This window comes from Pelmatolapia mariae, linkage group LG1, assembly GCF_036321145.2.
Source record: "Pelmatolapia mariae isolate MD_Pm_ZW linkage group LG1, Pm_UMD_F_2, whole genome shotgun sequence".
In the NCBI taxonomy this organism is placed as follows: domain Eukaryota; kingdom Metazoa; phylum Chordata; class Actinopteri; order Cichliformes; family Cichlidae; genus Pelmatolapia; species Pelmatolapia mariae.
This window is the reverse complement of record NC_086227.1, coordinates 30,059,805-30,078,911: the sequence shown is the minus strand read 5'-3', so window position 1 is coordinate 30,078,911 and position 19,107 is coordinate 30,059,805. Positions and strand designations below refer to the sequence as shown.

The window sequence follows — 19,107 nt, the reverse complement described above, 5'->3', positions numbered from 1 at the left end:
ACACTTGGCTGTTTTAGAAAGGATGTATTTAGTTTTAATTTAGGCAGTTGAGTTGCATTGTGGATACTGTAGGCATCATGTTATGAGTTTTATAAAAAAGTGTGTTACGGATATAAAAATATCTCAGAGTCAGCTCCATTAAGTTTGTTCCTTTGTTGACTGCGAAATAAAATGCATGCAGAAGCCCTTTAAGGGGTAACGTAATTTCCATGGTGGTTATGATGGATAAAAGGGAAGCTTACTGGACAATTTCCAAAAGGACCCGGATGTTTTAACACATTTGCACATACTTTATGCACATAGAAGAAAAGTAGACTTTTGTACAATATCTCACTAAATATATTTACATGACATACAATTCGCCATCAGTGCAATACATAGGAATGTTGCATATTTACCAAATGTTAGACTCTTTCCTTTATGAAGAAAAATAATTCCAATGACAGAAGCTGATAAAACTAATGTGTAAAGTAACATGTGCAACTTTCGTATCGGTTAACAGCTTCACATGAAATAAAAAAAATAAAATCTTAGTACCACCCTATCAACAATCAAATATTAAGCATTGAAAAAGTAAAGATCACATGTACATATATATCTTCATACATGTAATGGATTGCTTTTGTACAAATACTTTATATAACTTTGGCAGTTTATCAGGAACAAAGTTATCGGAAAAATATGAAACAATAATATCAAACTGTCAGCAATGTCATGTAAGCTTGCCTTCCAAAGCTCATGTTCACAGTGGTCATTCAGAAAGGTTGGAAGCCGATGGCAGAAAAACAAAGAACAAAAAGCCAAAGAAAAAGAAAACATTTCCATCCTTTCTGCTAGGACTGTTAGCACTGGAGGCTGTCGTCATTGTTGTCATGGTTATAAAATTACAAACACCTATGAAGGTTTAGATAGCAGTCATCGCCATTTAAAAAAACATGGTCTATTTTCAGGTCGACTTAAAATACAAACAGTTTGAAGGCAAGGGGACAGGACCCTGCTCGGCGGTCACTGTGGAATCATGGGAGAGACATGACCGAGAAGAGGACATGCACAACAGTGCTGTGTGGAAGCACGTGAGGCCAAAAAACGAGGGTGCAAAATGAACGAATTTGCAACAATCGAAACGCCACATGGTCAGAAAATGACTTACACCGGACAAAATAATCGAGCAAATTTCAAACATACTAAGTTCACCATAATTCATATACGTTGATTTTGTTCTTTTTTTTCCACTGGTTTGGCACTTTATTGGAACAAATCTCTGTTCAAAAAGACTAATGTTGTACAAAAGGTATCATGTCTCATTAACATAACTCGTAGAATATAGTACTTAATAGTAAGCATACGGTAAGTAAACACTTGTACATACTGTAGTTTTAAAATGAACATTCCAACAGATGTTTTACGCACATGCACAAAAACAAACAAACAAACACAACTTTCTCTCGCTCTCTCTCTTTGCTGCCTCGCCATATTTGGGCCTCCTCCATTTCTCTTTGGACAATCTTATTCTCCTTCTGAGTGATCCTCTATCCCGAAAGAACAACTGTTGCTACCGCTCTTTCTCGTCTTCCATCTTTCCCTCGCTATCGTTTACCTAAGACAACACAACTCATTTAATACTGTGGGGTTTTTTTTTTTTGCTCCACGTTATGACACTTCCTCCGTCGAGCGTGTGTCTGTCTTGAGACGCACAAACTCTTTGGCCACCTCGTCGTTGGTCCTTTGAGAGAGTATCCTCATGATGGTGATGCCCGTTTCGTCCATGGAGATGCTCTTCACCAGCGGGTAGCAGGCGGTGCAGCTGCCCTTGTCTGCCAGCTCTCTGAGAGGGATGACGGTCATGCCGATGATGCGGTCCTCACGGGCAAAGCAGTAGTCCTTCACTGAGACATGGAGCTCATAGGCCTCTGGACCGTGTTCGTTACTCAGAACACTGAGAAAAATGACAAGGATGAGGTTGGGGTGTGACTTAGAAAAAAATTAGACATGAACAGAATTAAAAAGTAGTCCTAAATCCTACTTTTAAAACAACCATCATGGGTAATGAAAATTTACATCACAGGCAGTGAGAGGGTGTCTAAGTGTCACTTAAAAGTACATGAAACTAACCTGAATGCACTTTTTTCCTATTATCATATAAGCTTAATAAGAGTGTTCCTGTCAGGAACTGTACAAGAATGTGAACGAACTGCTGACATTTGGCTTTGTTTACAGCTGAATATAGCCTGTCAGTAAACAAGTCTGGCATGGTGACATTTCCACAGTGAAAAGCCTCCTTACTGTATGTGTGGCAATCATGAGAAACCCAATCATGTTTTGTGAGGGAAATTAATGTATCTATTCAAAAGAGCAATTATTCTGAGCTTTTTTTAGGCTTTTTTCTAATTATCCACAGAAACCTGTGGCTTCTTGAAATTCAAATGACAATGCTTGGGGTGAATATATATGCAGACTGCACTGTGCTTCCATTCATCACAATGTGTGCTGCTAACGCTAAGATCACTCCAGATCTATGACTTGGTTGAGTGGGCCTGACTCTGAGAAATACAATGCTTAAAATTGTCACGCTAAAACAGTTGCTTGATTTGCTTTTATTACAAAAATAGATGTGCTGCTTAATAATGTACATTCTAAGGTTAGAAAATTAAGGTGTTACAGGTACTATTAAGCATATAGATTTCTGCTGCTTTCTTTGTAGTGTGCAGCAATCTCAGTTGTTAAAAATGAAGGTAATGTGCCAAAAACTGCAGTTTGTTGAATAGCCACCTGAGACCTGAAGTGCCCAACTTTAAAACAGAAATAAACACGTAGAACCTGGAACTTGTTTTTTTGTTTTTGTTTTGGTGTCTCTGCAGCTTATTTCCCCTACATGGGACATTTTTATTATTATAGATGACTGATGGTGTGGACTGAACTGGGACAGGACTGTCATTCTGGCGTTCAGTTTAAAAAGGAAAAACCTGATAAATAATATGGCTCACTGTGTAGTTCATTTTACTGATAGACTGTGCAACAAAAGTAACATTTTTCATTATGTAAATTTTGGACAAATTATTAGCATTCGTCACTGTGTAATGTAGAAATATAGTATATAAAAGATATAGCCACTGTGATGGACATGACTAACACATAGTGTATCTGACAGAGAAACTGAGGGACACTGGCTGCTCATTGCTGCTCAAGTTGTAAATTGTAAGTTATTAGTCATCCATTATCTTTTCTGAATCTTAGATTGACCATGATTTATCAAATGGGCTTCATGGTCTTTTCAGTATGATTGGAAACTAGCAATCGAGGACATGAAGTCCTCCCGAAAGTGTTGACTGAGGTCCTTGAGCAAGGGAGCCAAGGGCTAAGTTCCCTTACACCTCTGTATAACAAGAATCTTTGTGCAAACAGAGGAGTTATCCCGTGCTGGCCATTAAAAATCATGCAGGTTTCAGGGGCTTCAGCACTGGCTTCTCTTTACAGACCTCAAAGCTCCAGCTATCTTTTATATTGTATATAGATGCACCCTAGTTATCTAGGCTAGTTAACATTTGCTATTTGATAACTTAATACTGAGACCTGTTGTCCAAACAAAGTAGCAATGACAAAAATATCTTTTGAAAGAGTAGACCACAAAACAATAGGTGACCTTACAGTTCCAGGATGCATCCATATTTTATTTACACTTTGTGTTTGTAGTTTGCAGATAGCACACTGAATTCTAATTTAAAAGCAAATATATGAAGTATATTATTATTAATGACAGTAATAGAAAAACTGACACTAAATTAAAGAATATTACAACTTTGCTCACAATTTTATTCACTTCTTTAACTGACGAGGAGGACACAGATACTTACTACTGGAATGTTTCATTGTACTTTGGTGACCAATTGTTATTCTTGGTCTTGGTGCTGAATTTGCGTTTCTTGTCAGCCAGATGTGGACCCACAGCATTGACTTCTACAAATGGTCGGAACATGGCGTTGGTTTGCCAGATGAGGTTGTTCACGCCGACCACTGAGAAACGCAGAGGAAATAATAATCTCATTCATTACGACATGGACACAGGTACAAGAAAGGAAAGTCCACTAATTCTGCCAAAAAAGATAGTGTATTCCAAGCTCAGTTTCTATTTTTGGACCTGTATTTATCTTGTTCCCACAGATAAACGGCTAAATGTAGAAAATGTCACGTTAAACTGAGATACTGTCGGAGCAAGCATAACAGAGCCTGATAACAGAAACATTTCCAGCTATCTGCAGCATTAATGGTAAACATCCCTGCGTGTTAGTGCCTATGAATCAACCTGCAAAGATTTCTTTTCATACTCACTCTTCTGCACTGAAATTCAAATAACGAGTAAATCCACAGTGAAGAAGACCAGAGACATCGACTGACATGCAGCGTCAGTAAACCATAATGCTGTGGCAGCATGCTGGATTTTCTGTGCGAGCTGCCAAATTTAAATCCAGGAAATGCAGAAAAAAATTTAATCAAAAGCTAAACTGTGACTCGTGTAATGATGGCTTTTCCTGTTTGTGAAAACATTGTTGCTGTGCTCTCATGTTTTTAGTTTCTCTAATGCCTATGGTGCTTTTGGGGGGAGGCAGGTTTAGAGACACTGTAAGGAAATAAGGAGGCTCACAGTGAATTAAAAGAAAGAAATCTCTGGAGAAATTTTGTAATGATAAAGAGGGGGCCAGCAAAGAACTAATAAACAGCCAACCTTTGAGCCAGCTGTACATATATAGCTGAACTTGACTTGTCTTACCTGTGTAGTAGCAGACCTATGTATTTTCCAATTTATAGTTATTACAGTATACAAGTATTAATTTTTTTTTTTTTTTACCTATCCCCTAATTAAAGTGACTTTGTTTGGTGCTCTAGCGGGATGTAATTTTGAAGTACAATAGAAGTATAACTTGCAGGGATAACAATGCAGTTTTAGGACCCCGTTTTGGTAAAAGGCTTTTCAGGTGCATTGTTTTTAAAAAAAAATCATACTGGCAAATGCAGTCGATTTGAAAGAATTAAACTATTAAAGAGTAAGGTAATTAAATTTGGATGATCAAATAACAACTGAATTAGTTGTCTTTTGCTTAAGTTTGATTACGTAATAAAATTTCCTTTGTTTTTATCAGTCTTGTAGTATGCAATGCTCTACTACTACCAGAAGGTGGTGATAATGTATCTATAAGCTGTTTGCCAACAATCATGAAACAACACAACATAGAAGAAGAATGTTACTAACACTTAAACAGGAGACACACATAAAGGCCAAAACTATTGCCCCTTGTGAAATTGCATGGAACTGCTTAAAAAGTTAATGGGAAATAAGGTCAAGTGCAAACTCTGGTTGACTCCAAATATGCACGGTCATTTGAAAGCTTAGAAGAATGACTGAATAATACCTATATTACCTAGTGGAATCGACAACAACAGCTATTACAAATATGACAATACTGCATCAATCCCGACACTGTCATGCATAAAACACCTGATTTTCTATTTAATTACAATAAGAAGCAACATATCAAAAGGTAATTTCCTTATTCTCTGATTTTGAAGGCGCTCCAAAAACATGTAGCTGTGCTGCTGATGGCCCCTGTAGCCCACTTGCACAGATGAGATAGATTTTTGTGAATATTTGCAGGTGTGAACAGATTTGACTAGAAATAACAAAAAGCAGGTTTGAGTATAGGAAAAAGCTCACCCTTCACGCTGACTTTGTGCTCTCCAGTGCCAGGGTGAGAGATGAGATTCACTTGCATCGACACCTCCCCCACTGATCCGTTGGATGACTGACCTGGACACACACCAAAACAGCAACAGGAGAATTGGAAAGAGGCGTAATGAAAATCAGAAAGAATGGAGGAGCAGCAGAGAGGAAGCAGGGAGAGAAATACAGAGATCAGGAACCCGAAATAAAAGAGATGGAGACCGAAAAAGAGAGAGAGAGAGAGAGGATGCGAGGACAGATGCAAAACTGTGAAGAGAACTATCTGTGTACCTGGTGAATCCAAAGATTGATCCAAAAAGCTGTGTATAAACACATGAGCGTGTCAGAACTAAAAGAGAAAAAACAGACCTAAGGAAAACAGTAAGAGAGTAGACTTGTTTTCACTCTCATGGCAGCCCTGTAGCAAGCAAAGCCAGAGTTTCCTTTAGCTCCAGGCTAAACAAGAATAACAACAAGTAAAAAAAAAATAGAAACATGAAATAATCTGTCTGGTTTGAGGGCCGTGAAAAAGGCACATGTTGTGAAGGAATCCACTAAATAAATAATGTTCTACATGCTGAAATCAACAACGTCTTAGCTCAAGTGAAAACACTGGATTTAACTCCATGGAAACACACTATGAACGCTATGCAATAGAAAGGAAATAGATGAGGCAAAGGGAATGCATGAATATAAAGGAGGACTCTGCTCAGTTGCTGTGCAGCATCATTAACGTGTCACTCAGTCAGAGATGAACAATTAGAATGGATTGCTGACCATGTTACATACTGTCTGATGTAGGGAGCCCTGTTCATTTCAGCTGCTTCATGTTTAAGCCAGCCAGGAGCAAGTAGACGTTGAACACTACTTAATGTAGAGGCATGCTGATCCAATAGCTAATCAATATATGCCAAACATGCAGCACCCGTTGTGGCTTGTAATGAAGAAACAAGCCTTGAGATTTATTGTAATGAAGCCCCAGGAAGCCGATGGAGAAGGCAGAAACAAACTGCAGCACAATGAAGTCCTGAACTTGTGAGAACACACAGCAATGCCACTGCATGGTCACTTTAGCTATCAGTGTAAAAACTATTAGACATTTTGATATGTTGTGCATTTATGAAAAAAAATATACCGGTGTACTCAACAGATACTAGAAAAGGAATTCTGAGAGACGTGGAAGCTCAAAGTGTGAAGAAGACAAATGGTACATGTTGAAGATAAAAGAAAGCAGGGATAGATAAAAACTAAGGTGGCAGTGAGTAGGCCTTAGGATCAGATTAAGTGAGGAAAATGCAGATAAGAAAGGTGAGTTGTCTGCATTAATTGACGAAGACTTGCTCTTAAATTCCCAGATTTTTTCCACTGTCAAACAAGACATTACGCTTAGCCTACACCGAGTGACATTTCAACACACGAATACTACATAACCAAAAAACTGCAAAATATTCATGCGAGATTACTGTAAGCTAGACAACCTCAGCCCCCACTCAACAAAGAGACACATGTATGCTTCCGAGAGCAGGCTTGGCAGGATTAAACTGGTACATGCCGTGGTCTAAATATGTCGTTCTCAGAGCACAACAGGGGTTGGTGATTAATGAAACTGTGTCCACTGTGCTACATCAAGCATCATCTCCACATTCTTTAATTTTTGACCCCAACCAGCTCACTACTTCCACTTAAAGACAGAACATTAGGCCACCTCAGATAAAAAGCAAAAACACGGTGTGAAATTGCGGGTGGAGCTGGAATGGGATGAGAGATGTAGCGCGGGTGGAAGAAGAGAAACTCATCGAGCAATCTGAAAATAGCACACAGCGAAACACTGTGCATCTATGCCCATCTGCCACTCAGGGAAAACGGCAATGCTGGTTGGCCTGCTGGCTGCCGAGCTTTTTCCTACAGGCTTTCAGTTTCCTGCTGCCTGCTATGCAGTGTTCTACAAGGCTGAGCACACTGAGGGAACCGGGAGCTTAAAGCTTCAACGCCCTGCCGGGTTGAATTCCCTTTTGAGCATCTCTGGATACCTGAAGGTATTTCCGCCTTATTACAGAGAAAAAAATCCAAATAAAGACAGATGAGTCAACAACATATACAAGTGTGTCAGAGATGCCGGAAAGAAAGACTGAGGAGACTGCACAAAAGAGAATTTATGGATTTACAGTGTTTTTTATGCATTGTTAATGAGAGAGTGAAGGGAAAAGAGCATGAGAGCAATTAAGCCCCTTAAGCATACAGGATGAAAAGGCCAAAGATACTGTTGCTCTTTGTTTGTTTTTAAAGTTATTTACAGTGAAAGAGGCACAGTGCTCCTACAGTGATGAGATAAATGCGATTACAGCAATGTTCACTGTTCACATTTAAGCTGATAGGAAATAAAGTAAAAAAGAGGCATCTTCAGAACACAATTACAGCAATATATATGGGGTAAATACTGATGGGAAACACCATAATGTTAAGGTTAAATAAAGTATTACAACTCCGAAATGTTGCAGACAAATCAGATATTAACTGTAAATTACAGCAACAAATATGTTGTGAATAAACTGTTTTGCTACAAGTGTAATCAGTCGTCATAAAAATATGTTTATTCACTTCTGCCTAGGTACTAAAATATAGCTTCACAATAGAATGACCAATCTGTCTTTTTTCACGCCTTTGCTGGCACTCTCACTGTGTTTTTATAGATGCTTTCTGTAAAAGTGAAGCTGCCCAAGCAAGGCAGAGAGAATACAGAGTATAGCTCTTAAGACAAAGGTTTTCCAGCATTTGAATGCTGAAATAACTCCATTCCCTCCCAAACTGAAACCCAATTGAGCCTGACCTTAGCTAGGTGCTTACCTTGAGAGGTTTGGGTGCATATATATTTCTTGATCAAGGCATCTGTAGGTTGAGTGTAAAGGCTGAGAGCATATTTGAGGGACTTCATATCAGGGCTCTTTTCGAGGAAAGTTTTCTTCAGGCCATTTCCTCCAGCATGGAAGTATTGCTATAAGAAAAGAAAGAGGAGTTAACTTCCAGATGACTCCAAGAATGTTTTCCAGGAAGTGATCCTCTGTTGAGTTCATACACATCAGCAAGTTTCAGTTGGCAGAGAAATAACCTGAGATTATGTGGACAGTATGCATTTTCCAAGCAGGAGACCAGGCAAGAGACAGCAGTAATAGCCACATTTCTGTCTAATTACTGTGCATTTAAATCTGAAACCCCTGCTTGGGTGGTTAATGCACATTTGCGCTGATAAGCATGATAGCTGAGTACACACAAAGATTTGCATTCTTTTGAAATGCTGTCACCACTCCTACATATGGAAGATGGGAGAGTGGCCATGGAGAGATCTTATTAAGAAAAGATGGACTGCTTTTTTGTGCTTATCTGTTCAGCTAGCTTTCTTCTACAACACATGATCATTACACAGACAAAAGAGCTATTGTTAAGGGCGCTTGTGTTGTTTGTGGAGTTTCTGTTGTCATGATCCAAGTTAAAAAGTTGGTGCACCCTTATCTCATGTCAATAAATACACTGGACAGAAAATGCAGTAGACAGAGATAAGGTATACACAGCTGCAAAGTGACATCTGAACCACATTGTCTTCATCAGACAAAGCTTGACACCCCAATAGAGAAAGTGCCGGTAAATATTTTCAGACTGGTGTCAGGTCAGTACTTGGCAGTGACTCGACACATGGGGAGGCGCTGTTGTCTGCCTCACCAATGATTTATTAGTCATAAAGTTTGACCGACATGTGCTTCTTGTGAATTATACATAATCTGGCGTGCAGAGGTTGAGTCATCAGTGGAGTTTTAAGAGAAAGAAAGAGAAACGGCACATATTCTATCCATAAAATGCCCAGGAAACAGTAAATATACATAAAATTCCCAGAGATTAACATCTATAGTTATTTAAAAAAAAACACATCCAACTACAATTGAATTGGCTTAAACAAACAGTGGTACAATAAGAGTTGTATCTATTCACAATTTCCCACCATATAACACAGGAAGATGTTCAGAATGTCTGTATTTTGTGCCTTGGAGATTTGTCTCATTTTAGGTCAGAACATTTGAAACAATTTATTCAAATAAAAAAATATCACCTCCTCATTCCAATCACCGTCACAGCACTAAGACTCACAGAATAAGCTGTACTGATCTATAAGAGTGTTGCCTCATCCTGAAAAATGCCTGCAGTGTTACTGCTGGGCTGCAGTGCTGCATTCCCTCTGGCAAAAAGACCCAAACCAACCTGCATGCTCAAGATATCACCCTGCCTCCAGTAAAATCACCGGCCACCTTTACAACATCCGTACTTTCTTTTTGTTACCCTATTACTTTCCTCCTGTTCCTTATATTTTGCCTCATATATTTGATTTCGTTTTTCTTCTTCATTTATTTTCTCTATCTTCGAGGCTTAGCAGGGGTTTGCATTTGGTAGTTAATGATGTGAGGCTGTAGTCTTCTGCTGATTAGTCTTTAGCACATTTACCTGAGCAAGTAAGTGATTACTAACATTTTATTTTCTGGTAATACTAACATCTGATAACAAGAAAGACAAATAAAATGGCCTCCATAAAGAATCTTATTATCAGTTTTTTCTCCTAATATCTATGTTTGTTGTTCAAAAACTGGGTTCTATCCTGAAATGCACTTCAATAAATGCCTACATATTATCTTATTAACTATATCAAATATACATTTTACCGAGGAACTCTCAGATATCTTTCTCATACAATCAGACAAGGCCAGAGTTCAAAGAAAGGATAAATAATACATTACTGGGGCTCTGTTAAGTGTGCTACTTTGTCAGGCAATGTTCCCTCTAAGCTGCGCACGTGCGCAATTGCGCACTGCTGGCATGGTCTCTGCGCACAGAAAATCTGTGTTGCGCACAAAAAAAAAATCTAACCTGATTTGAAATTAAAATCAATACTTTAACAATTCTGTTTTGCAGTGTTAGTCAGTAAGTGACTGGCTGCTCCCGTATGGGATTAGAACGATTCCACCTTATCCCATAGTCCAGCCAATGATGCGATTTACATTCGTATATACGCAGCTAATCAACGTTGTTGACAGGCTATGACAGCGTACTTATGTGCCGACACCGGTGTTTTAGCGACCAAAGCGGCGTGGCTGATGTGGAGTGAAGCCACGTTAATGAAACGTGTACAACCATTGGAGATGTGAGCAGGACAGACGGAACAATTACGGAAAAAGTGTGGACTTTATACCAGTTTTTAAATTGTTTTGATAGGCCACGTAAAACCAGAGTTATGATAAAAATATATGCAATGTTTGGTTTTCTTCCTGAATACTATCGTTGTTTATATTTACTGCGGGAAGAAACGGTAAAACGGCGTTTTAGAAGGAAAAAGGCTCGAAAGCCTGTGAGCAAAAACAAACTCCACCCACCTTTCCTATTCGTCCAAAAAAGTACCATGTCGACCAATCAAAAAATGATATGGCAACGTGACATCTAGTTGTTACAAAACTGGGAGAAGTTTTAGGAGTGATGGCGGTGCTTTGAGATGTGAGTGATTTGAGAAGTTTAGCGCAAATCTTGTGTAGTTAGTGTGTAGTGTAGTCAACAGTTTTGTTGTGTGTGTCAGAACAATGAGACGACTGCTGAATGTTACAGGTGTTACAGGAGTGATACATCTGCTGTTGTCAGGCCTGCAGGTATCAGGCTGCTGTTCTACTTTATCTAATAGTGGACAGAAATTATTTTTTGGAGTGGCACAAATAATTTGTGTGGCATCAGATTTGATGCAGAACAGCTGATTGTTCTGTAAATAGTTTGAAATGTTTATTTAAAAACGCCTTGGCTGCATTTAAAAAAAAATAGCTGCAAAAAAACTTTGTTGTTTGCCAAACTGAGTTACTTTTTTAAAGAACTATATAATTAATTGCCCAGCATTGGTCATTATATACTGTATTTTGCAGACAGAGAGCTACAGACTCTCTCCCAGACCACAGACTCATAATGCAAGTCAGAGCTTTTTTTAAAAAGAAAGAAAGTTGTGTTTTCAAAATTGGAGTTCAAGTTATTTTTACTTCCAATAGTGTTAACATACTACACAGGTTATGAACAAGATTTTTTTTTTACATTTTCATTGTAAGTGGGCTAAAGCAGTTAATTAAAAGTAGTCTAACATAAATGTAAATGCTGTAATTTGATTATCTTAATAAACCATGTAACTTGGATGGATTCAATGCTGGCGTGACCACATTGCACACGTCTGATGTCGCTCACAGTGGTCCAAGGGATCGCTCAGGGAGTTTGTGTGTTCGCTCAGACACGTGAAAAATTAGAGGGAACATTGTTGTCAGGTAAGGTCTGCTTAGGCCAGTGCATTATCCTGCCCATTAATTTTTACAGGTTTGAAGTTCAGCTTGGATGAAATATTATATTTAAGTGTTTAAATAAATAAGCATTTAAATAAATAAAAATGTTGCATAGGATTTAACTTTTCAGTCCAAGAAGAAATTTTTTCAGGGTTTTTCTTGTCTTTATATAAGTTTGGCTTTAATAAAGTGTAGACTGTTCTCCACTGTAGTAACTAGTGAGTCATTGTAAGTTGCTGCATATTCTAACTGTAGTAACCTGCCCGGAGGAAACCCTTTGAAAAGCAGTTTTCAATAAGTGCATTATTGGAATACCACCTGCTTATGTGAAGCAAGACAAAGATCAGCTGAGTGCCACCATTAAAAAGTTCAGAATTCTTCATAATGTTGATGAGAACAAACATACAGTATAATACTGTATTTTAGAAAGCCTGAAAGAGGTTTCTAGAGTGTCTCTCCTGTCAGCATATGTCTGCCTTACATTCCTGCAGTGAAAAAGCAGCTTATATAGCCTGCCGTTGGAGTTCTATATATTTATAGTTACTGATGAACAGCATATTTTTTTAAATTTTAGTGTATCTATTTTTGATGGGTTTTTGGGTTGTTCTTTTTTTTAGACTGTATGATTCAGGTAGCCATTTAAACAGAATTTCTAAATTTCTACCAACTCTAACTGTGTTAATCGACTGCTCTCATTGGAATACTGATGAAAGAATTTCGGTGACATGATTGATTTAAACCTCCAGGTAGTTTCCTTGGTGACAGCAAAATCAATTAGTTTTTTTCTACACCTTATGGAGTCGTGTTTCCATAGTGGCACCTTGCCATAACTCTCCTCTTGTGCCTGAAGAACTCGGACTTGGTATCATTTTGTATCCTTTTACAAAAACTGTCAAATGGCAGAAAAGTAAAATGCTGCTGTTTTTTCTTCTTTTTCTATGGGCTTGGGAAGTGTCAGAGGTATTTTTAAGATGAAATTTATTTTTAGTTTTAAGTTGTGCACCATACTCTTGTAGTTTCACTTCATCAATATTAACATTAACAAGCAAACAAGAAATACTAACAAGCTCCTGGTTGAGCCAAAGAGCATCGCTTTGGAGCAAATATTACAACTCGTGACCAGTATTTCAGTTTTTTTTAAAACTGCTAAATAATTTTTTTTATGTTATTTATTATTTTATTAAGTCCCACCCTATTACACTACCACCACCATATTTTACTGTTGGTATTCTGGTCCTTTTTTGAAATGCTGTGTCAATTATATGCCAGATGTAACAGGAATCAAACCTTCATAAAAGTTCAGATTTTCTCTCGTCAATCCACAGAATGTGACTTTGACAGTGACTTTGTTTCTCTTGTGTTTCTTTAGATCAGGGGTAGGCAACACCAGCCTCGAGTGCCGGTGCCCTGCAGGTTTTAGATCTCACCTGGGTCAACACACCTGAATCAAATGATTAGTTCATTACCAGGCCTCTGGAGAACTTCAAGACATGTTGAAGAGGTCATTTAGCAATTTGAATCAGCTGTGTTGGATCAAGGGCACATCTAAAACCTGCAGGACATCGGCACTCGAGGCCTGGAGTTGCCTACCCCTGCTTTAGATTGTAGGATGTTGTGTTGCTTTTGAGACCTCTTAGTCTGCTTCACTTTGTCACTCAGGTTCTATTTAAGTAATTTCGTAATTCAACAGGTCTGCCAGTAATCAGGCCTGACTGTGTTTAGTAAAACTGAACCAAACTTTCCAAAAAAAGTGGTTAATCACAGTTAATTCATGATTTAACAAGACAGCCAATACATTTTTCACACAGAACCAGGTAGGTTTGGATATCCTTTTTCCCTTAATCAATGAAATCATCATTTAAAATCTGCAATCTGTATTTACGTGGGTTATCTTTGTCTAATATAAACAAATTGTTTGATGATCTGAAACATGTAAGTATGACAAATATGCAAAACACTAGGAAATCAGAAAGGGGGCAAACACTTTTTCACACCACTGTAGCAACTCAGCCATAGAAAACCCTGCCATGAATCACCTGGTGCACAATTTTTATACTGATGCTAATGCTAGAAGAGGTTTGGAACACTGCAGTTATTGAGTCAGCAGAGTGCTGGAAACTTTTACGCACTAGCCTCAGCACTTAGCAACCCGCTCTCTTTATGTGGTCTTTTACTTTGTGGCTGAGTTACTCTGATTCCTAAATGCTTCCACTTTACAATAACACGACTTTCAGTTGATGGTGAAATATCGAGGAGAGAATAAATTTCACGAACCTACTTGTTGTTGCAGTGGTATCCTGTTACAGTACTACACTTGAGTTCAGTGAGCTCTGTAGAATGACCCATTCTTTTCTGGCCTTTATGTTTGTAAAGACTGCATGGCTAGGTGTCTGAGTTCATACACCTACAGCAATTTGAATTACTATTTCATTCATGTACTTTATTATTTTTACATTTTGACCATATTTAATATCAGTATATATGATGTGGAAAAAAATCAAACATAATTGGTAACCTTTAGTAAATCCATTTACAGTGTAAACATAGGTGCAAGCAGAGACTATAGCTCTTAAGACTAAAATGTCCAAAGCATGACACGAGTAACAGAATTCCACATGCACTCCTAGAATATGCATGTTTAAATCATTTGCATATCTCTGCTATGCTATGCACACCTGCTTTTCATTTTAAAGGTCAAGTTTAGCCAGTACTGCCAACTGTATAATAAACAAACAAGAAAAAGCTCACCTTGATGGTGGGAAGCACAAGGTCCATGGCTGCGCACTGGCGTGGTGTCAGACTTCTGGCTTCTTCTCGGATGACATGCTCCTAGAGAGAGAGAGTAAAACACTGCAGTAAGCAAATAACATCAGAAGTCACATTTGGGAACTTTGAATTTTAAGACATATCTCAAGCAAAATGGTTATGACCTTAAGTGAGCCATAGTGCTCATGATATAGAGCATTTACTGCTTACAAACAAGAACCAGTGCAAGTCATTTAAACTGTGTGTGATAAATTTAAGCCTCGCTGTCTCACACCAACACACAAAAAAATCTATTTTAATCATGAAAAATGTTTTTGTCAATTCTAATTGGAGCTTTCTTGACCCGTGAATTGATTGCTGTAAATAACTTCTGGCACTGCCTTATTTCTCAGGTGTGTACAGCTCGTGTGTACAGAAGCACACAAAACTCTGAATTTCTGCAAAAGTTTCATATTAGATGAGATTTAACTATTTAATCAACATAATCACACTGTCAGGTGCATGCCGATGGTGGTTTACTTTGAAAATGCACATCCCAATCTTGAGATGAAAGATGTGTGTATTCAGCTGCAATCATCATATGGTACAGATTTAATCAACCAAAAGTCTTTAAACAGAGCCACTGTGAGAGGAAATAGTTTAATCTGCATCAGTGCTAAGATGTTCTTTGGTTTTGATGCCAAAATTGCACTGGGTCACCCTCATTTGCATTGTGTCTGTTCCAGCACTTTCTCCATCCAGAGAAAAACAAAGCCATGGTGTGCCCCCAAAACACTGGCGGTTGCATGGAGGAAGATATCACGTTCTGATGGAGAAACTGTGTATGTTTAGATAGACTTTTTTGCCATTTATTATTATATTATATTACTGTAATAATGTATTTATTTACTCTCGCAATTGAGTATTCCAAATAGAAATCCATGTAGTAAGCTGGGAACACACTACAAGCTGTTTGTTGTCAAATATTTGCTGAAAAAGATAAGTGCTGTGTAGAGCTGAGCACGGGATTTACAGAGGTCATAGGACATAGACGTCAAAGTGGTCCTGCACACTGCATTACATTTTTCAAGCAAACTGTCAATCAACCAAAGTGTTCTTCAACTGTTCCAGCGAATCTAAAAAAATTCCATAGTTCAAAAGTCACAGCACTGCAATAGCAATTAGTCAGGGATTTACTTTGGATGTTAGATTGTGTAGGAATATATTAACAGGAAAGAACAGAACTAAGAATAAAAAAAATGACATCAGAAAATGAAGCCTACATTTTATGATAAAAGTAAAAGAGCTGGAGATTATCAGTCATAATCACAAATAACAAGAGGATGATGAAGCACTTTAATACTTTGGGAGAAAGACAGAAAAAGAAAAACGCCCATCTGTGTTCAGATGATCAGTACCCAGATGTTGCCTCAAAGGACATCTGACGGAATCCCACACACAACACAAACATGAATTTGCTTAAAATTCAGCAGGGAAACACACATTACATTTGCAACTTCTGTGTGACTCAGAGCTAAAATACCTCTCAGAGGTATTGTCACACCCTAGTTGTTAGTGAAACCACAGCACAGCCACTGATCTATCCAAATGCCTCACTAAATGGAGCTCGTGGGATTAGACATCCTCCAGTCACATCAGCAATTAGACACCTGCCCAGTTATGTAGCTCCGAGCTGTATTTTATGATGCCAAAGAAGAATTATCTTACAAGGTTTTGTTCTTTTTATATTTCTGGAAGCTTGCATGTATAAAATGTTGATCATGTTCAGCTGTGTGGTGAGATTATTTCTTTTGATTTGCGTAATATATATTACATAAGCCATGACCACAAACATATTTTGCAAATATAAGAACAATCCATCTTTAATTTAAGTCCCTTTTGGAATTAGACAATATAGGACTCAGACCAAACAGAGTTTCTGTGTTGTGATATTTATAAGCTCATTCATAAATTACCTTCAGTTTGGATAGCTGTCCCAAGTCCTTGGCAGCACTGAAGATCATCTGAGCTCCTTGCTGTTGGAAAAGCGGATACGGTTCCATCATGACACATCGTATGAAAATATATTTTTGAAAAATGCAGCAGAAATTGTTAAAAGATTATCAGGTGATCAAGCTAAACAGAATGAAGGGATAACTTATTGTTGCTGAAATTGGATTTCTAAAGTGGCATTGGGAGACATCTCAAACACTGTTTGACATGATGACTTTAAGATTTGCCTGGTTTGGGTGACAATAAAAAATGGGCTTAATGAGATATTCCTAAGATGAAAAATATTAACCAAGCTCTCGCAAAAGTTCCACGTGCATAAAGATTTAGAGATGTCATGTTGCCGTGCTTCATCTTCTGTACAGTGATTTGTGTGCTACGAGGGGGCAGGAGAGAGCTGAACAGATGGAGGAAGAGAGAGAGAGACAGGTGCACAAGAGGAGGGAGGTGGAGGCCAAGTGAAGAGCTGAAAGAGGTAAGAGAGAAGGGAAATCTCACACAATACTCACACTCTGGTCACTCAGCGGAGGCAGAACAATTGTTCTCTCGATTGTGTTCAGCACAATCTTCCAAAGCTCTTTGAGGACTCGTTTCAGCACTGTCTTCTCACAAATCTTGGCAAATAACATTAAACTGCAAAACAGGAAAGGAGGTCATGTGTCAGGTCAAAACTTACAGCCCTGCCTCAAAACTAAACAAACATGGCTGAAGACTCCTACTAATGTCTTCACAAATATAATGATTAAATAAAGAAAAAAGGAAAAAAACAGCTGGGATTCAAAGAATAAATGCAGCAGCTTTATGATTTAATCTCACCCTATTGTGCAAGCAGGGTCTAAGAGACATGAGAAAGGATTTTGTATTTCCATATCATTAAGAGGATTCCCTGTAATACCCCACTGGCCTCAATGTTGATTTGACAAAAGATTGAGAACGATTCCCAGGGCTCAGCTAACCATATCAGAACACAGCGTAAAAACCCTCCAAGAAATAAATACAGTCCTTAGGTTAAATTAGTAGGCAGTGACCGATAATGTGTCTCCTGCGTATTATACCCATTTTTCCTAGTATCAAAGTGGTCCCAACCAGAAATGAAATGATCAAACAAATGATCAGCATTAAGGAGAACGGATTTCTTTACAATCAAGGGTCTATTTTTCCCTTAATCTTAGTCTTAGGACACAACACTGTCTGAAAAAGGCAGCTCAAGGACTTAAATGATACTAAAGAAAAATGCAATGTTCTCTAACAATGTGCTGAACTGGCCAAACGAATAACACCAAACAATAACTTTCAGTATGTTAATGTGTGTGCTATATTTTTCTGCTTAACTTGCAAATGCTGTGTTTAAGCAAGTGTGATCTAGAGCTCACTGGTTGGATTGCTTTTGTAGTTCTATACTTGGATTAATGACATTTGCTGGAGAGGTTGGCAGGTGCAAGTATTGTAAACAAAAAGACAAAATTGCGTTACACAATTCTTCTACCTTGTATTCAGTAGATACCCACTTTTTGTCCAGAAGGTCCATAAGAGGCCGGAGGACAGTCTCTGCATCCATGGCAGCATTACTTCCTTTGACTGGACCTTTCATCTGAACCAGCTCCTGGTTCATCTGCTTCACACAGTCCTCAATCACAGGCTTAAAACTGTGTGATGGAAAGCAGAAATCCTTTGAATCTTTTTCTTCTTTTTTTTACGCTGCAGCAGTAAAAATTAACCATTTTGAATTGGTGCTAGCTCACTCTCGCTGTTCCTATTATATGACTGAAAAGGTGTTAAGAGCCGGGGTGACATTTGTTCATTTGGAAATGTTAAGGAACTTGCTGTGCTCACAAAGCATGGTGCACAGCAAGAGCGTGAGCCAATTACATTCTGAGCAAATGTCTGTCAATAACTAAGCAGCCATATAGTTCAATTTCTTTGACAGAACAAGACATGAATGAAGTCATTAACCATTTGAAAAATACCCCATGCGCACATTTTGAGTAACACCAGTGCTCACCTGGAGCCAAACACTCCGCTGAGCTCATCCAGCACTGTGTTGAGTTTATTTTGCAGCTCCTTTAGCAGATCACTGGCCTCTGCATCCAGCTGTCAGTAAAAAAAAAAACAAAAACAAAAAAACAGTTATGGCATAATTACACACCATACACTAAACACACACTGACTAGAACTTGGTATCTCTGGAGGATGCCTCTTCTAGGGTGGGGGTGCTGGGGGGATGGGGGCAGGCACAGAGGAGTGGTAACCTGCCTTGCTGGTGGCCTCCTACTCATTCTGCCTGCCATCTGTGGC

At 38.4% G+C, this 19,107-nt stretch overlaps 1 protein-coding gene across 2 annotated transcripts in view; it reads right to left on the bottom strand.

The window, feature by feature from the left end:
- Positions 1 to 300: 300 nt before the first annotated feature.
- The window catches only part of LOC134630749 (protein unc-13 homolog C), a 110,439-nt gene continuing 91,632 nt past the window's right edge, over positions 301 to 19,107 (bottom strand). For both annotated transcript variants that reach the window (XM_063478368.1, XM_063478360.1), the window contains 9 exons: positions 18,815 to 18,903; positions 18,321 to 18,458; positions 17,322 to 17,445; positions 16,779 to 16,838; positions 14,806 to 14,886; positions 8,558 to 8,705; positions 5,708 to 5,800; positions 3,852 to 4,011; positions 301 to 1,936 (listed from right to left, as the gene is read on the bottom strand). In XM_063478368.1, the coding sequence (XP_063334438.1) occupies positions 1,651 to 1,936; positions 3,852 to 4,011; positions 5,708 to 5,800; positions 8,558 to 8,705; positions 14,806 to 14,886; positions 16,779 to 16,838; positions 17,322 to 17,445; positions 18,321 to 18,458; positions 18,815 to 18,903 (1,179 nt within the window). In that variant the 3' untranslated portion in view covers positions 301 to 1,650. The remainder of the gene's footprint in view (positions 1,937 to 3,851; positions 4,012 to 5,707; positions 5,801 to 8,557; positions 8,706 to 14,805; positions 14,887 to 16,778; positions 16,839 to 17,321; positions 17,446 to 18,320; positions 18,459 to 18,814; positions 18,904 to 19,107) is intronic.